General features: G+C 33.5%; 1 protein-coding gene across 1 annotated transcript in view; it reads right to left on the bottom strand.

The window, feature by feature from the left end:
* Positions 1-3,998: 3,998 nt before the first annotated feature.
* Positions 3,999-15,479, bottom strand: part of gemin5 (gem (nuclear organelle) associated protein 5) — a 69,040-nt gene continuing 57,559 nt past the window's right edge. Inside the window, exons 25-28 of the mRNA XM_030154670.1 lie at positions 15,158-15,326; positions 10,935-11,379; positions 8,147-8,228; positions 3,999-4,248 (exon numbers count right to left, since the gene is read on the bottom strand). Coding sequence (XP_030010530.1) covers positions 4,084-4,248; positions 8,147-8,228; positions 10,935-11,379; positions 15,158-15,326 — 861 coding nt within the window. The 3' untranslated portion in view covers positions 3,999-4,083. The remainder of the gene's footprint in view (positions 4,249-8,146; positions 8,229-10,934; positions 11,380-15,157; positions 15,327-15,479) is intronic.

The following is a 15,479-nucleotide window of genomic DNA, read 5'->3' as shown; positions in this document are numbered from 1 at the left end:
ACGTCAAGTACCTGATGAAGAGCTGCAAGAACCTAAAGGTGCAAAACTACTGAGATCACAGTAACACAACACTGTTTACAGAGTTTAATCAAGTTCAGACACAGAGTTCACTTAACCCTGAGGGGTCTGAGCCTATTTTGGCAGTTTTTGAGTACTTTTGATTTTGCCTTTATATACTACAGGGGTTGGACAAAATAATGGAAACACCTTAAAAAATCAACAAAATATAATTTAATATGGTGTAGGTCCGCCTTTTGCGGCAATTACAGCCTCAATTCTCCAAGGTATTGATTCATACAACTTGTGAATTGTTTCCAAAGGAATTTTAAGCCATTCTTCAGTTAGAATACCCTCCAACTCTTTTAGAGACGATGGTGGTGGAAATCGACGTCTTACTTGAATCTCTAAAACTGACCATAAATGCTCAATAATGTTGAGGTCTGGGGACTGTGCCGGCCATACGAGATGCTCAACTTCATTAGAATGTTCCTCATGCCATTCTTTAACAATTGTAGCTGTATGGATTGGGGCATTATCATCTTGAGGTGAAGGTGTTTCCATTATTTTGTCCAACCCCTGTATATCACAGGTATCAAACATGCGGCCTAGGGGCCAAATCCGGCCCGCCAAAGGGTCCAATCTAGCCCCTGGGATGAATTTGTGAACTGCAAAAATTACACTGAAGATATTAACAATCAAAGGTGTAAAAAAATCATTTTAATTCAGTTTCCACCTGCAGAACAATTAGATATCAAGTGGGTCAGACCAGTAAAATAGTATCATAATAACCTATAAATAATGACAACGGCAGATTTTATCTTTGTTTTAGTGTAAAAAAAGTAAAATTACATGAAAATGTTTACATTAACAAACTATCCTTTGACTAAAAATGTGACTAACCTGAAAACAACATGAACATCCTGAAATGTCTTGAGAAGTAAATTTGACTTTACAAATATTCTGCCTGTTACTAAATGTTTTGTGTATTTGTAATAATAATGTCAGTTGTAATGCACATGTGTAAATGATAAACTGATAAATTGAGGCAGAATATTGTGAAAATTACATTTCTTTTTCTTAAGACATTTCAAGTCATTCAGATTTTTAACCCTTTCATGCGTAGTGGTCACTACAGTGGACAGCTATTCTCCAGCTGTTCTCTTACATATTCATGGATTTTATTGTTTTAGTTTCATATCAGCCAACACAGTGGACGCCTGTGCATCATCCCATACTTTGTAATTCATACCATTACTGTAACTTTGCTGTTTTTGATAAACCTGATCTGCAGTAACATGTTTGAGTGTAAATCAATTGCTTGTTATTGTTATTAGACTATAATTAACCATTTTTCTTAAACAAAGAGGGATTTTTTTGCATATCTTCATAAAGTGAGTAATAACTAATATTAGAGTATGTTAAAATGTGACAAAACATCAAATTAGCAGCATGAAAAAAAATTACTTCATAGTTTTCACACAGTGTATCAGTAAATGCATGTTTTTTTGCTTCAGAAATTAAATGCATGACGTAAAGCTGAGTGGATATTTTTGCAACTCCATGAAAAATAGTTGAATAGTCGAAAAAAATTTTTCGATCGCATTGTGTTTTTTCATGCCTAAAGAGGAATAAAAACACTCAGGAAAAATAACTTGATTAGGGTCAAAAACAGTATTCAAAATTTCTCTGAAGGGACATTTTAGAGACAATTTGACCCACATTTTTACTTTTAAATTAATTTTTGCTTTAGTTGGACCATAAGGGATTATCCAAAACAAGGAGCTACTTTATATTGAAATAAATGTTGGAATGGCAGTTAATTAAAGTTCGCTCTCTGACGGGACATTACTGTGTTTTGACCCATTAAGGTTCTCATAATTCATTCATGAAAGGGTTAAGGAAATGTTGTAGATGTAAAAATTATCATGTGATTTTACTTTTTTCATTGTTATTATTTTACTGGTCCGGCCCACTTCAGATCATGTTGGGGTAAATGTGGCTCCTGAACTAAAATGAGTTTGACACCACTGGTCTAGGTGCTTTTTTTTTTTTCAAAATAGAGCGTACATTTGAATAAAGTATAGCTGTGTGATATGATGTGAATATGTAAATTAGCATGTGATGTAAACAACCAGTTGGAAACAAAGGGGGTAGAAAAAGAAAAATCCACATTTCTGCTCAGTAGAACTACTTTTAATTATCAAATGCTTGAATATTAACACATTTTCTGTCGGTGTGCAAGTGTACCAACACTGGCCTTTTTCAAGAAGGCAGTTGAAGGAATGACGGAGGGAATCTGAGTTCATATAGTCCAACAAATCCAACACCAGTGCAAAATGTTGAAAAAAAAAAAATATTTGGATGCAAATAGGCACAAAGTCTTAAGAAGCTCCACTATGTTGTGATGGACAGTAAACACATTTATAGCTGCATATGACAGGAATAGAAGAGGGATATTCATTAGCTGTGTTGAATTAATGCAGGGGTGTCAAACTCATTTTCTTCCGGGGGCCACATTCAGCCCAATTTAATCTACAGTGGGTCGGACCAGTAAAATAATAGCATGATAGCCAATAAATAATAACTCCAAATTGTTTTAGTGCAAAAAATAACATTCAGTCACACTAATATTTACATTTACAAACTATCCAAACAAAAAAGGATGTGAATAACCTGAAAAAAATGAAATTTGTTAAGAAATAGAAGTACAATTTTATCAATATTATGCCTCGATTTACCATTTATATATGTGCATTACAGATGAGATCTACAAAGGCACAAAACATTTAGTAACAGGCAAAATATTGTTGAAATTGCCCTTATTTTTCTATAGACATTTCAGGTTGTCCATATTTGTTCAAGTTATTCACATGTTATTGTAAAAGGATCGTTTGTTAATGTAAATATTTTCATAATTTAATGTTTTTTGCACTAAATCAAAGAGAAAAAAATGGTGCTGTCATTATTTATACCACAGGTGTCAAACATGTGGCCCGGGGGCCAAATCCGGCCTGCTAAAGGGTCCAGTCCGGCCCTTGGGATGAATTTGTGAAATGCAAAAATAAGATATTAACAATCCTTTTAGTTCAGGTTCCACATTCAGATCGATTCAATCTCAAGTGGGCAGGACCATGATCACATAAAAATCATGACAACTCCAAATTTTTCTCTGTAAATGTAAATATTTTAATGTATTTACACCAAAACAAAGTATAATTTCACAAAAAATGTGAATAACCTGAACAAATATGGACAACCTGAAATGTCTTAAGTAAGTACAATTTTAACAATATTCTGCCTGTTATTAAACGTTTTATGTATTGGTAGATCCACTGTCATCTGTAAATTATAATGTACATGTGTAAATGATAAACTGAAGCAGAATATTGTTAAAATTACACTTGTCTTTTCAGTTTGTTCATGTTATTCACATGTTTTGAAAGGATAGTTTGTAGATATAAACCTTTTCATAATGTAAATTTACTTTTTTTTTGCTCTCAAACACAGAGAAAAGTTTGGAGTTGACATTATTTATATGTTATTATTTTACTGGTCCGGCCCACGTCAGATCAAATTTTGCTGAATGTGGCCCCTGAACTAAAATGAGTTTAACACCCCTGATTTATAGGTTATTATGATATTATTTTTGAGTTCGATGCCCTAACTTGCACTTTGCAAATTCATCCCGCGAGCCGGATAGGGAACTTTGGCGGGCCGGTTTTGGCCCCCGGGCCGCATGTTTGACACCTGTGAATTAATGTTTTCTAGAATAAGGAAAGAAATCAGTTTTTTTTGTGGATGTAAACATAGTGAGTCTAAAACGATGACAGGTGGTGTTATACAGCTGTTATCAAAACTAAAAATCGCAGCTGAAACAACATAAATCAGCTCTACACAAGTAACAGACTCGGTCTTATTTGTGAAGTGGTGAAGGTTTAGTCTTCTCTTGTTGTCAAATCGAACTCCAAACGTCTGAATTCAGTCTTGTGACTTAAGTCGTTTTCTTAATTGGACATAAACAGCCGTACGGTGGAAGTGCTTCCGTCAGTTTGGTTTCCCTGAAGGCAGGTTAAAGGTCAGAGTTCAGGCGGTGAGTCTCTGAGCGGCTCTGCGGATGCTGCCACTCGTTCCGTATCTGTGCAGCAGATCTGTGGCCTTCTGTCGGAGCGACTCTGAGACGGACGGTGAAACCCTGCTGAGGTGCAGCAGAACCAGGCAGCATTCCAGCACGTCTGGGTGAGGGTACGTCTGAGGAAAAACAGCACCGTGTTAGAATCTGTAAGAACACATTAGTCTACAGGTGTCAAACATGCGGCCCGGGGACCAAATCTGGCCCACCAAACGTTCCATCCTGGCCCACGGGATGAAAGTGCAAAAATGAACCTGAACAGTCCAGGTTGTCCAAATCATTTTGGTTCCGGTTCCACATACAGACCAATGTGATCTCCAGTAAAAATAACAACACAATAACCCATAAATAATGACAACTACAAATTTTCTTTGTGGAAAAAATTTACATGAAAAAAATAACATTACACTGTGCAAATATTTACATTTACAAAACTATTCTTTCACAATAAAATGTAAATAAATACATAAATAAAAACAAAGATGAACAACCTGAAATGTGCAATTTTAACAATATTCTGCCTGTTACTAAATGTTTTGTGCATTTATGGATCCACTGTGATCTGTAGTTGTGTTAATAATAAGAGATGGAATATTTTAGATATTTTTTAAATTTTAGTTCCAAACTCCAAAATTTTAAAAATATTCTGCCTGTTACCAAATGTTTATGGAACATTGTGTGTAAATGTACATGTATAAATAATAAGTTGAGGCATAATATTGTTAAAATCGCACTAATTTTTCAAATGAAATTTCTGTTTTTTCATGTTATTCACATCTTTTTTGTAAAATGCAAATTTTCATAATTTAGTTGGGGTTTTTTGTATTAAAACAAAAAGAAAAACTTGGATTTGTCATTATTTATAGGTTATTAAGTCATTATTTTACTGGTCTGGCCCGCTTGAGATCAAATTGGGCTAAATATGGCCCCTGAACCGAAATGAGTTTGACACCCCTGCATTAGTCCTTTGGTGCAGATGTAACGGCTACTAATATGCACTATATGGACAAAAGTATTGGGACACGTTGAATTCAGGTGTTTCTTTTCTAACAGGGGTCTGGGATACAAAACAATAATGACTAATGTCCTAATTAGGGCTGTGTATCGGCAAGAATCTGGCGATATGATACAAATCACAATACTAGGATCACAATACGATATACCACGATACTGTTAAACAGGCAATTTTTTGTTTGTTTCTTTTTTTAAATGCTTATTTCCTTGAATGATTGAATTACACCAGAAATACGCACGAATACTAAACTGATTTTTGTTTGATCAGAACGGGATCTAATGCTATATCACAAAATGTTCCTTTGTTAAAAGTTAATGTTTTACAGACATTACAATTTAAGATCTTGTTCAAATGTTCATATTCTATTAGTTCAGAACTAACATTATTTTTGTGCAATCCCAACAAAGGAACTAACATTATTTAATAAGTGTTAAATAATGATAAATAAAATATAAACAAAAAACATAAATGAACTTCCACAATATCTGCATTTGAATAAATACCTAAAAATATCAATACAGTACTTTTTAATATTGATACAGCATTGTGAAATGAAATATCGCGATATATTGTAGAACCAATATTTTCTTACACCCCTAGTCCTAATATAGTTTTATATTGGGATAAATATCATTGCATTGGTTAGTTTGGTTTAAATTGTTATGTTTGCTTCCAAAATGCCTTAGGGATGGCTTTTACTTAATTTGTTTCAATACTGATTTTGTTTTTTTTTTTTGTTTGTTTGTTTTCATCCATATATATGATTTTAAATGTTCTACCTCTAAATTTCTAAAATATTTTTCATGCTCTGACAACATTTTCTACCACAACTCACAGTCTACTTTCTTCACATCTCACTTAGGAAGAAAAATAAAAGGAAATATTGATGTTTTTATCTCAAATCAGCAGGAACAGGACATCTTACAGCTGTAGACATAATGTGTCCCAATATTTTTGTCCATATAGTTTATAAATATCAATATTTCCTGAAAGTTTCATCCTAAGTGAGCTGTGAAGAAAGTAGATGTTTGTTAGTTAGTTGTGCTAGAAATTATTTACAGTTGGAGCGCGAAAAATATTTTAGAAATTTAGAAGTAGAACATTTAAAATCATATCATAGGCATAGATTTAAAAAAAAAATCAGTGTTGAGAGAAATTGAGTATAAGCCACGTCTGAGGCATTTTGGAAACAAAGAATTTATACAAAATTAACCAATGCAATGATATTTATCACAATATAAAACTATATTATGACACCAGATGTCTCATACAGCTGGAAAAAAAATTTGAATGTGCGAATTCTTTTAACCACAGACGAAATTATAACTAGATGAATGTGATAATTTGACTCTTCCTATGTCTTTTCTCATCTGCATCAGTCTCCACTGATGTGATTCCAACCTGTAGTGTTCAGTCAATGACAGGTTATATATAAAGACGCCTGTTGAACTACAGTCAAAATATCCCAGATTGATAATATTTTACTCATGAGTTAAGGAATCAACGAGAACGCAAGAAAGAATGAACAAATCGTGCTTTCTTCAATCTAAATCACAGGTGTCAAACATGTGGCCCGGGGGCCAAAACCCCGGGTCCAGTCCGGCCCTTGGGATGAATTTGTGAAATGCAAAAATTACACTAAGATATGAACAATCCTGTTGGTTCAGGTTCCACATTCAGACCAATTCAATCTAAAGTGGGTCAGACCAGTAAAACACTATCATAATAACTTATAATGACAACTCCAAATTTTTCTCTTTGCAAATGTAAATATTTTCACGTATTTACACTAAAACAAAGTATAACTTCACAAAAAACGTGAATAACCTGAACAAATATGAGCAACCTGAAATATCTTAAGAGAAATAAGTACAGTTTTAACAATATTCTGCCTGTTACTAAATGTTTTGTGTATTTGTAGATCCACTGCGATCTGTAAGTTATAATGTACATATGTAAATGATACAGGGATGTAACGATTACCGGTATAACGATAAACCGCCGAGAAAATACAGACGATTAGTATTACTGTTTAAATTTTAATTATCATGATAACCGTGTTTGATTACCGCACTTTTCCGGAGAAAACGCCTATGTAAAGATCTGCCTTAATGTCAAATATTTGAGTATCGTTTTAATTTATTACAGTTTTAATTGTATGTACCTAATATTTGGAACTAATGTTCACTTTTAAAGTCTTTGAAAAGGTTCGTTAAGCATCTTTGTGTTATTTATGCGATAAATTATATACATTTTTCAAATCGGATTTTATATTTTTTGTGTTTTTATAGTAGGTTAAAGTGAAAAAATTAATAGGCAGATGATATAAATGAAGTTGTGCTGAAAACAAAAGCTCCCAAACATGGGTATAGTAAACATTTGTTTATGTAGTATATAAAGGCAAAATCAAAAGTACTGAAAAACAAACAAAATAGGCTCAGATCACTAAGGGTTAATATTTGAATGTTTCTGCCAACAGAAAGTACATTGTGCCAATTATTTTATTTTTTAATTTTTTTTAATTTTTTTTCAAAATACAACTTGGTTAAATTATTTCAGTGTGTGTATCAGTACTTTTTGAACATTTTGAGCACAATTTCAACAATACGGCAATAATAATGATAACCGTGATAATTTTGGTCACAATAACCGTGATATGAAATGTTCATATCGTTACATCCTTAAAATGATAAACCGAGGCACAATATTGTTAAAATTGCACTTATTTTTTTCAGTTGGTTCATGTTATTCACATTGTTCGAAAGGATAGTTTGTAGATGTAAACCTTTTCATAATGTAAATTTACTTTTTTCGCTCTAAAACATGGAGAAAAATTTGGAGTTGGCATTATTTATAAATTATTATGTTATTATTTTACTGGTTCAGCCCACTTCAGATGAAATTTAGCTGAATGTGGCCCCTGAACTAAAATGAGTTTGACACCCCTGGTCTAAGTACTCTTTGAACACGTCTTCTCTGTTGTAACCAGTATGTGTTCGTACCTTTAATGTGTCCGGCAGCTCGGCCAGTTGTTTCTGGAGCGCTGACATCTTTGTGGACAAAGAGAGGAAAGACTCCTCCTCCCTGAGAGAGAAGACATGTGAACAGTTAGACATGAGTCCAACTTCTCCAACAGTATAATCCAACATCCTGGAGTACATAAAGTAGTATAGATCATTTAATATATACAAAACAATAATATATGCAATATCAGAAAACCTATTTAGATTCAAGATTCAAAGATTTTTTTTTTTATTAATTCACTAGATGCACAGGACATACAGAGAATTGAGATACTGAGATATTGCTTCTCTCTCACCATGTTATTAAAAAGAAAAAGAGGTAAAAATAGAACAATAATAACATTGGGCTACAAAAAAATATTTTTTGCAAGTTGTCTAAGTTTTTTCAACTCAATTAGGACCATTTTGCACCACTAAATCCAAAAATGACATCTGTTTTTCTCAATCAGGTCAGGTTTTTTTGCTAATTTGATTTTGAAAAATTTGATCTTCTCACAAAATTGATTACATTTTTGTGACTTTATCAGTTGATTTTTTATATAGTTCTCATCCAAAATAGGTTTTAAGAGGAAAAAAAATAATTTTCTAACAGGATTCCTGTTAGGTACAATGGTGTATTCACCGCAGATGTAGCAGAATACGTCAGGCTTATTTTTGCAAGATTTTGTAGTCGAAGCCATTTCATTCAGCTGTAATATTAAAAAAAAACATTAATCATAAATTGGCAAAAGTAAAATCTTCAGAACTCGTTTATTGCAAGAAATATGAAAGAATTTTGTATCATATGATGTGAAAATGCCCATAAATGTAAGCAAAAATGTTAAAAAGCCAATATGTAGCATAGTTCAGAAAGTTGACCTGATTGAGCAAAATTAATGTGATTTTTGGATTCAGCACACCAAAATTATCCTAAATCAGCTCAAAAAACTTAATCAATTTGTTGTTGACCAGTGTAATAAGTAAGTGGTATGAAGAATACCTCTTTATACATTTTTACTTTAATGTATTTCAACCTTAATTTCGATAAACTGGCATAAATGGACCGAAACAGTGATTTGTGATGCTTTTTGTTAAAGGTAGGCTGATGTATAGACTTTTTTCAATATTGGCCTTAATTTTTTTTTTTTTGAAAGCTGATATTTGATCAATTGTAAAAAATTTTATAAGATATTTGATCAGGCACCAGTGTGGGCAGCACTTAAAGTTCAATAAATGTTAAAAGAGTACTATGTGTATTAATAATTTCATTTATATTGCTGCATAAAAATCTTAATTATGTGAGTGTTTCAATTGTATTTTACAGTCAATGTGATATATTAAAAAAAAAATAAAAAATAAGCCTTAAATATCAGCTGATCGAATTTTTAAAAATTGGCACCGGCTTTAGAAAAACCCATATCGGTCGACCTTTACTTTTTCTGATGTTGGTTTACAAGTAAATTTTTACCTACATCAGAATAATAATGTAAAAGTATCACTATGTTGTCTAATATATTCAGATGTTACATTTTTCTTATGTTAATACAAGGGTTGGACTGTAATATGTGGTCATACCATAAGGATGAAGATTCTAACATACTAATATAGAAAGAAAAATGAAAATATATGTAAAAAAAAAACAAAAAAAAACAGTAGGAAAATCTTTGTAAAATATCCTCTTGAGACCCATGAAAGTAAAAGTTTTGGCGTTTTTTTTTTATGCCAAATTGTCTTGATTGGAAACATAATGCAACAATTTTATCAGATATGTTTTTTTTTTATTATTCTGCTACAATGGAATGTCCTTTGCAGTGGACAGTTTTTTGTTTTTTGTTTTTTTTTAATTAATAAAGCTTTGAAACTTTTGTCTCCTACAGAGGACAAACTTGCATTGCTGGGTCTCAGGAGGAGATAAGACTTTATTGATCCCACCATGGGGAAATTTAACAGTTTACAGCAGCGATATGCTACACCAGTGCAAAAGAAACGTTCTTAAAAGTATAAATTTTAAAGATATTAACCCTTTCATGCATAGTGATCACTACAGTGGACAGTTATTCTCCAGCTGTTCTCTTGTATTTTCATGGGTTTTGTTTTAGTTCCATATCAGCCGACACAGTGGACGCTTATGCACCATCCCATAATACACTGACATTCATACCATTATTATAACTTTGCTGTTCTTGATAAACCTGATCTGCAGTAACATGTTTGAGTGTAAATCAATTGCTAATAAAAATTGGGAATATGATAAAATGCGAAAAAAATATCAGATTTAAACATCAGCGTTAAAAATGTTCTGATTTTGTATATTACTTTCTGATATTCAAAAATTAAACGCATGGTGTCCAGCAGAGTGGACATTTTTGGAAGTCCACAAAAAATTATGAAGGTAGATTTGTTTCTTTATTGCTTAACCAAAAAAAAATTTCATTTAAAAAAAAAAAAAATTCACTTTAATCAAGGAAAAAAAGTGTTCAAATGCAATTTTTTATATCGTAATTTTTTTTTCATTCAAACACTTTTTTTTAATTGATTTTTTTTTTAGTTAAAGCAATAAAAAAACAAATCTACCTCCATAAAAAAACAGGTTTATAAAAAAAAAAAAAAAATCTATTGCATTGTTTTTTCATGCCTAAAGAAGAATAAAAACACTCAGGAAAAAAAACTTGACTTATGTTCTCATAATTCATGCATGAAAGGGTTAATTCTAAATCTGCACTGTACAGATCCAACTGATTTCCCCCTCTTAACTAAACAAACCCAAACATCAAGTAGAAACTCTCACCGTTCTTCAGAGTCCTGGTTTTGCGTCGACTCTCTGGTGGATCCGTCGCCGTCCGGCTGGCCTCCCTGGGTTCGGCTGTGCTGCTGCACCATGGACGTCAACCGGTTCTGGATATTTCCCATCATCCTCTGGGTGGCCTGACAGGAGGCGTGTGACTCGGACAACAGCAGCGACATGTCCGAGGCGCAGCTGCTCCGTCCAGACTCCGACAGACCTCCGTTCACCTTCGGCTCGTCTGTGACCCCGGGTTCAGCGGCTGCTGGGTGGGCGGGTCCGTTCTGGGTCTGAGTCTGGGTCTGGGTCTGGGTCTCTGTGGAGTTGCTCCACCAGTGTTCATACAGACGGTGGTAACAGACGAACGCCTGCAGACTGACGGCAGGAGCTGCAGCTGTTTCTTCTGACAGAGGGATTCTGGGATTCCTCTTGGACCAAACACTGATGTCACCTGATGCACAAATAATCAGAATCAAAACTCATTATTAATTATTGTGTGTTACAGCTGCACCATTCAACTATATTTTCCATTACAAAAAAAATTATATACAGGGTGGGGAAGCAAAATTTACAATATTTTGAGGCAGGGATTGAAAGACAGTGTATGACCAATTAGTTTATTCAAAGTCATGAGAATTTATTTGCCACAAGAAAATTGACATAATAGAAAATGTTTTTATTCTATGTGTCCTCCTTCTTTCTCAATAACTGCCTTCACACGCTTCCTGAAACTTGCGCAAGTGTTCCTCAAATATTCGGGTGACAACTTCTCCCATTCTTCTTTAATAGTATCTTCCAGACTTTCTCGTAATAGTTTTGCTCATAGTCATTCTCTTCTTTCCATTATAAACAGTCTTTATGGACACTCCAACTATTTTTGAAATCTCCTTTGGTGTGACGAGTGCATTCAGCAAATCACACACTCTTTGACGTTTGCTTTCCTGATTACTCATATGGGCAAAAGTTTCTGAAAAGGTATGGATAATAGTGTTAGGTATGGTTATGACATCAATATATGTTTGGTTTCAAAACAATTGACGTAGTGCTGCTGAGAAAAAACAACTAAATGTTCATTGTAAATGTTGCTTCCCCACCCTGTATATATGAACATACTCTATTGAGACACAATTAGAACAGCCATTTGTACAATATGGAAAGGAATAAACATAAATAAGTGCGCAATAATACTGTTATTAAAAATTATGTGGTTATAATGATGAATTCGTAAAGAGGAAGAGGCGGGACAAATGAAAACTATCAGTTCTCAGGATAGTGTCTGTTAAAATCAAAAGGATAATATGTTATATGTAAAAATGCTTATTTTTAAAAATTGATACTGTATTATAAAGTAAGATAAATAAACAAAATACCCACAAACTAGCACCAAACATTTACCGTAAAATAATGACAGTCCTTAAAAATATAAAAGTAAACCATCAAACACATCACCACAACGCAAATAAGAACAAGTGGTTCCAGGTACAACAAACCCTGCCCCTCGTACATATTGTAGCTTATTTTGGCATTGATCCAGCTGATGTCATGTCTATGTGTGTGCTGATGTCAGTATATCAATTGCCTCTATATATATGCCAAGTTTGAAGTAAATTGAAATAAATTATGTTTTTAATAGACATTTGAAAATTTGTCTTATTATAAATAAATGTAAAAAAATATATATATTTAAAAAAAATTCATAAAAAATTTGAACTTTGACCTACTCTTCCCAAAATGAAACCACATCTATTCTGGACCACTGGTAATCTATACACCCAATTTGGTATGAATTCAACAGTTGTTTTGCTGCTAGAGTGTTAACAAACAAACTGGACCAAAAACAATACCCTTTGCCTCTCCTTTGGGGAGAAAGAACCAAAACTCTTTGCATAAATGCACTCTGCTCTGGAATTATACTGAATTTGGACCACTGTATGAGAGAACATTTACAAAAGGTATGAAACAGACAAACCTGTTTTCCATTTCTATTCATCTGTTACATTATTGGATTAATTGTTACAGTACTACATACTGAAATATGTACATTTGCAGAACTGTGCTGTTGCCATTTGATAAATCTGTGGCGCAATGTTGCAATGTGACCACAAGATGTCACCAAATGACCCAAATTCAAAAGTAGAAAAGCACTAAGAGCGCAGACCTCCACCAAGGCAGATCAGCCCCCCCATCACCACCAAAATTTAATCATTTGTTCTTTGTGCCAGTATCAACATTTCCTGAAAATTTCATCCAAATCCATCCATAAGTTTTTGAGTTATGTTGCTAACAAACAAACAGACAAACCCCGATGAAAACAAAACCTCCGCTGTTCCCCTGTTCACTTTAACCCTCTCATGCATAGTGGTCACTCCACTGGACAGATATTCTCCAGCTGTTCTCATGTATATTCATGGATTTTGTTGTTTTAGTTCCATACCAGCCAACACAGTGGATGCTACAATTCATACCATTACAGTAACTTTGCTGTTCATGATAAACCTGATCTGCAGTAACATGTTAATTGCTATTTGACTGTAATTAACAGTTGTTTTTTTTTTTTAACATTATTTTTCTTTTTGCAAATTATCTCCATGAAGTGAGCAATAACTAGTATTAGAATATGTTAAAATGTAAGAAAAGATCACATTAGCAACGTTAAAAATGTATTTATTTCATAGTTTTCATAGAGTGTATCAGTAAATACATGTTTGCTTCAAAAATTAGACGCATGGTGTCCAGCTGAGTGGACATTTTTGCAACTCTATGAAAAACAGGTTGATTAAAAAAAAAAAAAAAAAATCTCAATTGCATTGTTTTTTTGTTTTATTTTTCATGCCTAAATAGGAATAAAAATATTCAGGAAAAAAATCTTGATCAAGGTTCTCATAATTCATGCATGACAGGGTTAAACACTTTAACCCTTTCATGCATGAATTATGAGAACCTTAATCATGACTTTTCCCCCGTGTTTTTATTCCTCTTTAGGCATGAAAAAAATGCAATTGACAGCTTTTTATGGACCTATTTTTTATGGAGCTGCAAAAATGTTCACTCAAATGGATACGATGCGTTTAATTTTTGAAGCAAAGAAACATGTATTTACTGATATACTGTGAAAACTATGAAATATAAACACTTTTAATGCTGCTAATTTGATGTTTTCTCATATTTAAACATACTCTAATACTAGTTATTACTCACTTCATGGAGATAATATACAAAAAAAAAAACATTTTGCTAAAGAGAAAAATGATAATTACAGTCTATTAACAATTGATTTACACTCAAACATGTTACTGCAGATCAGGTTTATCAAGAACAGCAAAGTTACATATGCGTAAGTGTCCACTGTGTTGGCTGATAATGAACTAAAACAACAAAACCCATGAATATACAAGAGAACAGCTGTAGAATAGCTGTCCACTGTAGTGACCACTATGCATGAAAGGGTTAAATATGCATTTTCCTCTTCAGGTTCAAAAATCAAACAGTCATCCAGTATTTGTGTGATCTGACAAACACAACATGAGCTAAATCAGGGGTGTCAAACTCATTTTCTTTCAGGGGCCACATTCAGCCCAATTTGATCTCCAGCGGGCCGGAACCAGTAAAATAATAGCATAATAACCTATAAATAATGACAAGTCCAAATTTTTTAGTGCAAAAAATAACATTAAATGATGAAACTATTTCTATCCAAAACAAAAATAGATGTGAATAACTGGAAAAAAACTGAAATTTCTGAAGGAAAATAAGTGCAATTTTTATCAATATTATGCCTCAATGTATGATTTCTACATGTGCATTACAGATCAGATCTACCAAGGCACAAAACAGGCAGAATATTGTTAAAATTGCACTTATTTTTCTTTCGACATTCCAGGTTGTTCATATTTGTTCAGGTTATTGACATTTTTTTGTTAAAGGATATCAGAATTTAATATTCTTTGCAGTAAATCAAAGAGAAAAATTGGTGTTGCCATTATTTGGAGGCATAATGTCATTAATTTTTTCACATTAAACCAAGAAGAAAATTTGGAGTCATTATTTCTAGGTTATTATGCTATTATTTTTGAGTTTGATACCCTTGACTGTTAATATCTTCAGGGTAATTTTTGCATTTGCAATTTGTAAATTCATCTCGCGGGCCTGATTGGAACCTTTGGCGGGCCGGTTTTGGCCCCCGGGTCACATGTTTGACACCTGTGAGCTAAATGGTAACACAGACATACCGTCAGGGAACAGCAGCCTACAGAACTCTGCAGACACACTGAAGTGTTCGCTGTCTCTGGTCCACGCCACCGCCTGCCACAGCTCCTTCATCAGCTGATCGTCATCATCCTCCTCTAACAGGAAGCTCAGCACAGCCCGGGTCAGATGGAGGGACGAGAAGAGCAGCAGCTGAGACACAGACAGGAGGTGAAAGACAGAATAAAGGAAGATGCACAGAAATCCACAGATAATTGTCTACTCAGTTACCTGGAGAAATGTATTTTACATGTAAATAGATTTGAACACAGTCTGATGATGAGAAATAATAATAATGCAGCCAAA

Source organism: Sphaeramia orbicularis, chromosome 14 (assembly GCF_902148855.1).
Source record: "Sphaeramia orbicularis chromosome 14, fSphaOr1.1, whole genome shotgun sequence".
Taxonomy (NCBI): Eukaryota; Metazoa; Chordata; class Actinopteri; order Kurtiformes; family Apogonidae; genus Sphaeramia; species Sphaeramia orbicularis.
This window is presented reverse-complemented; position numbering and strand designations above follow the sequence as displayed.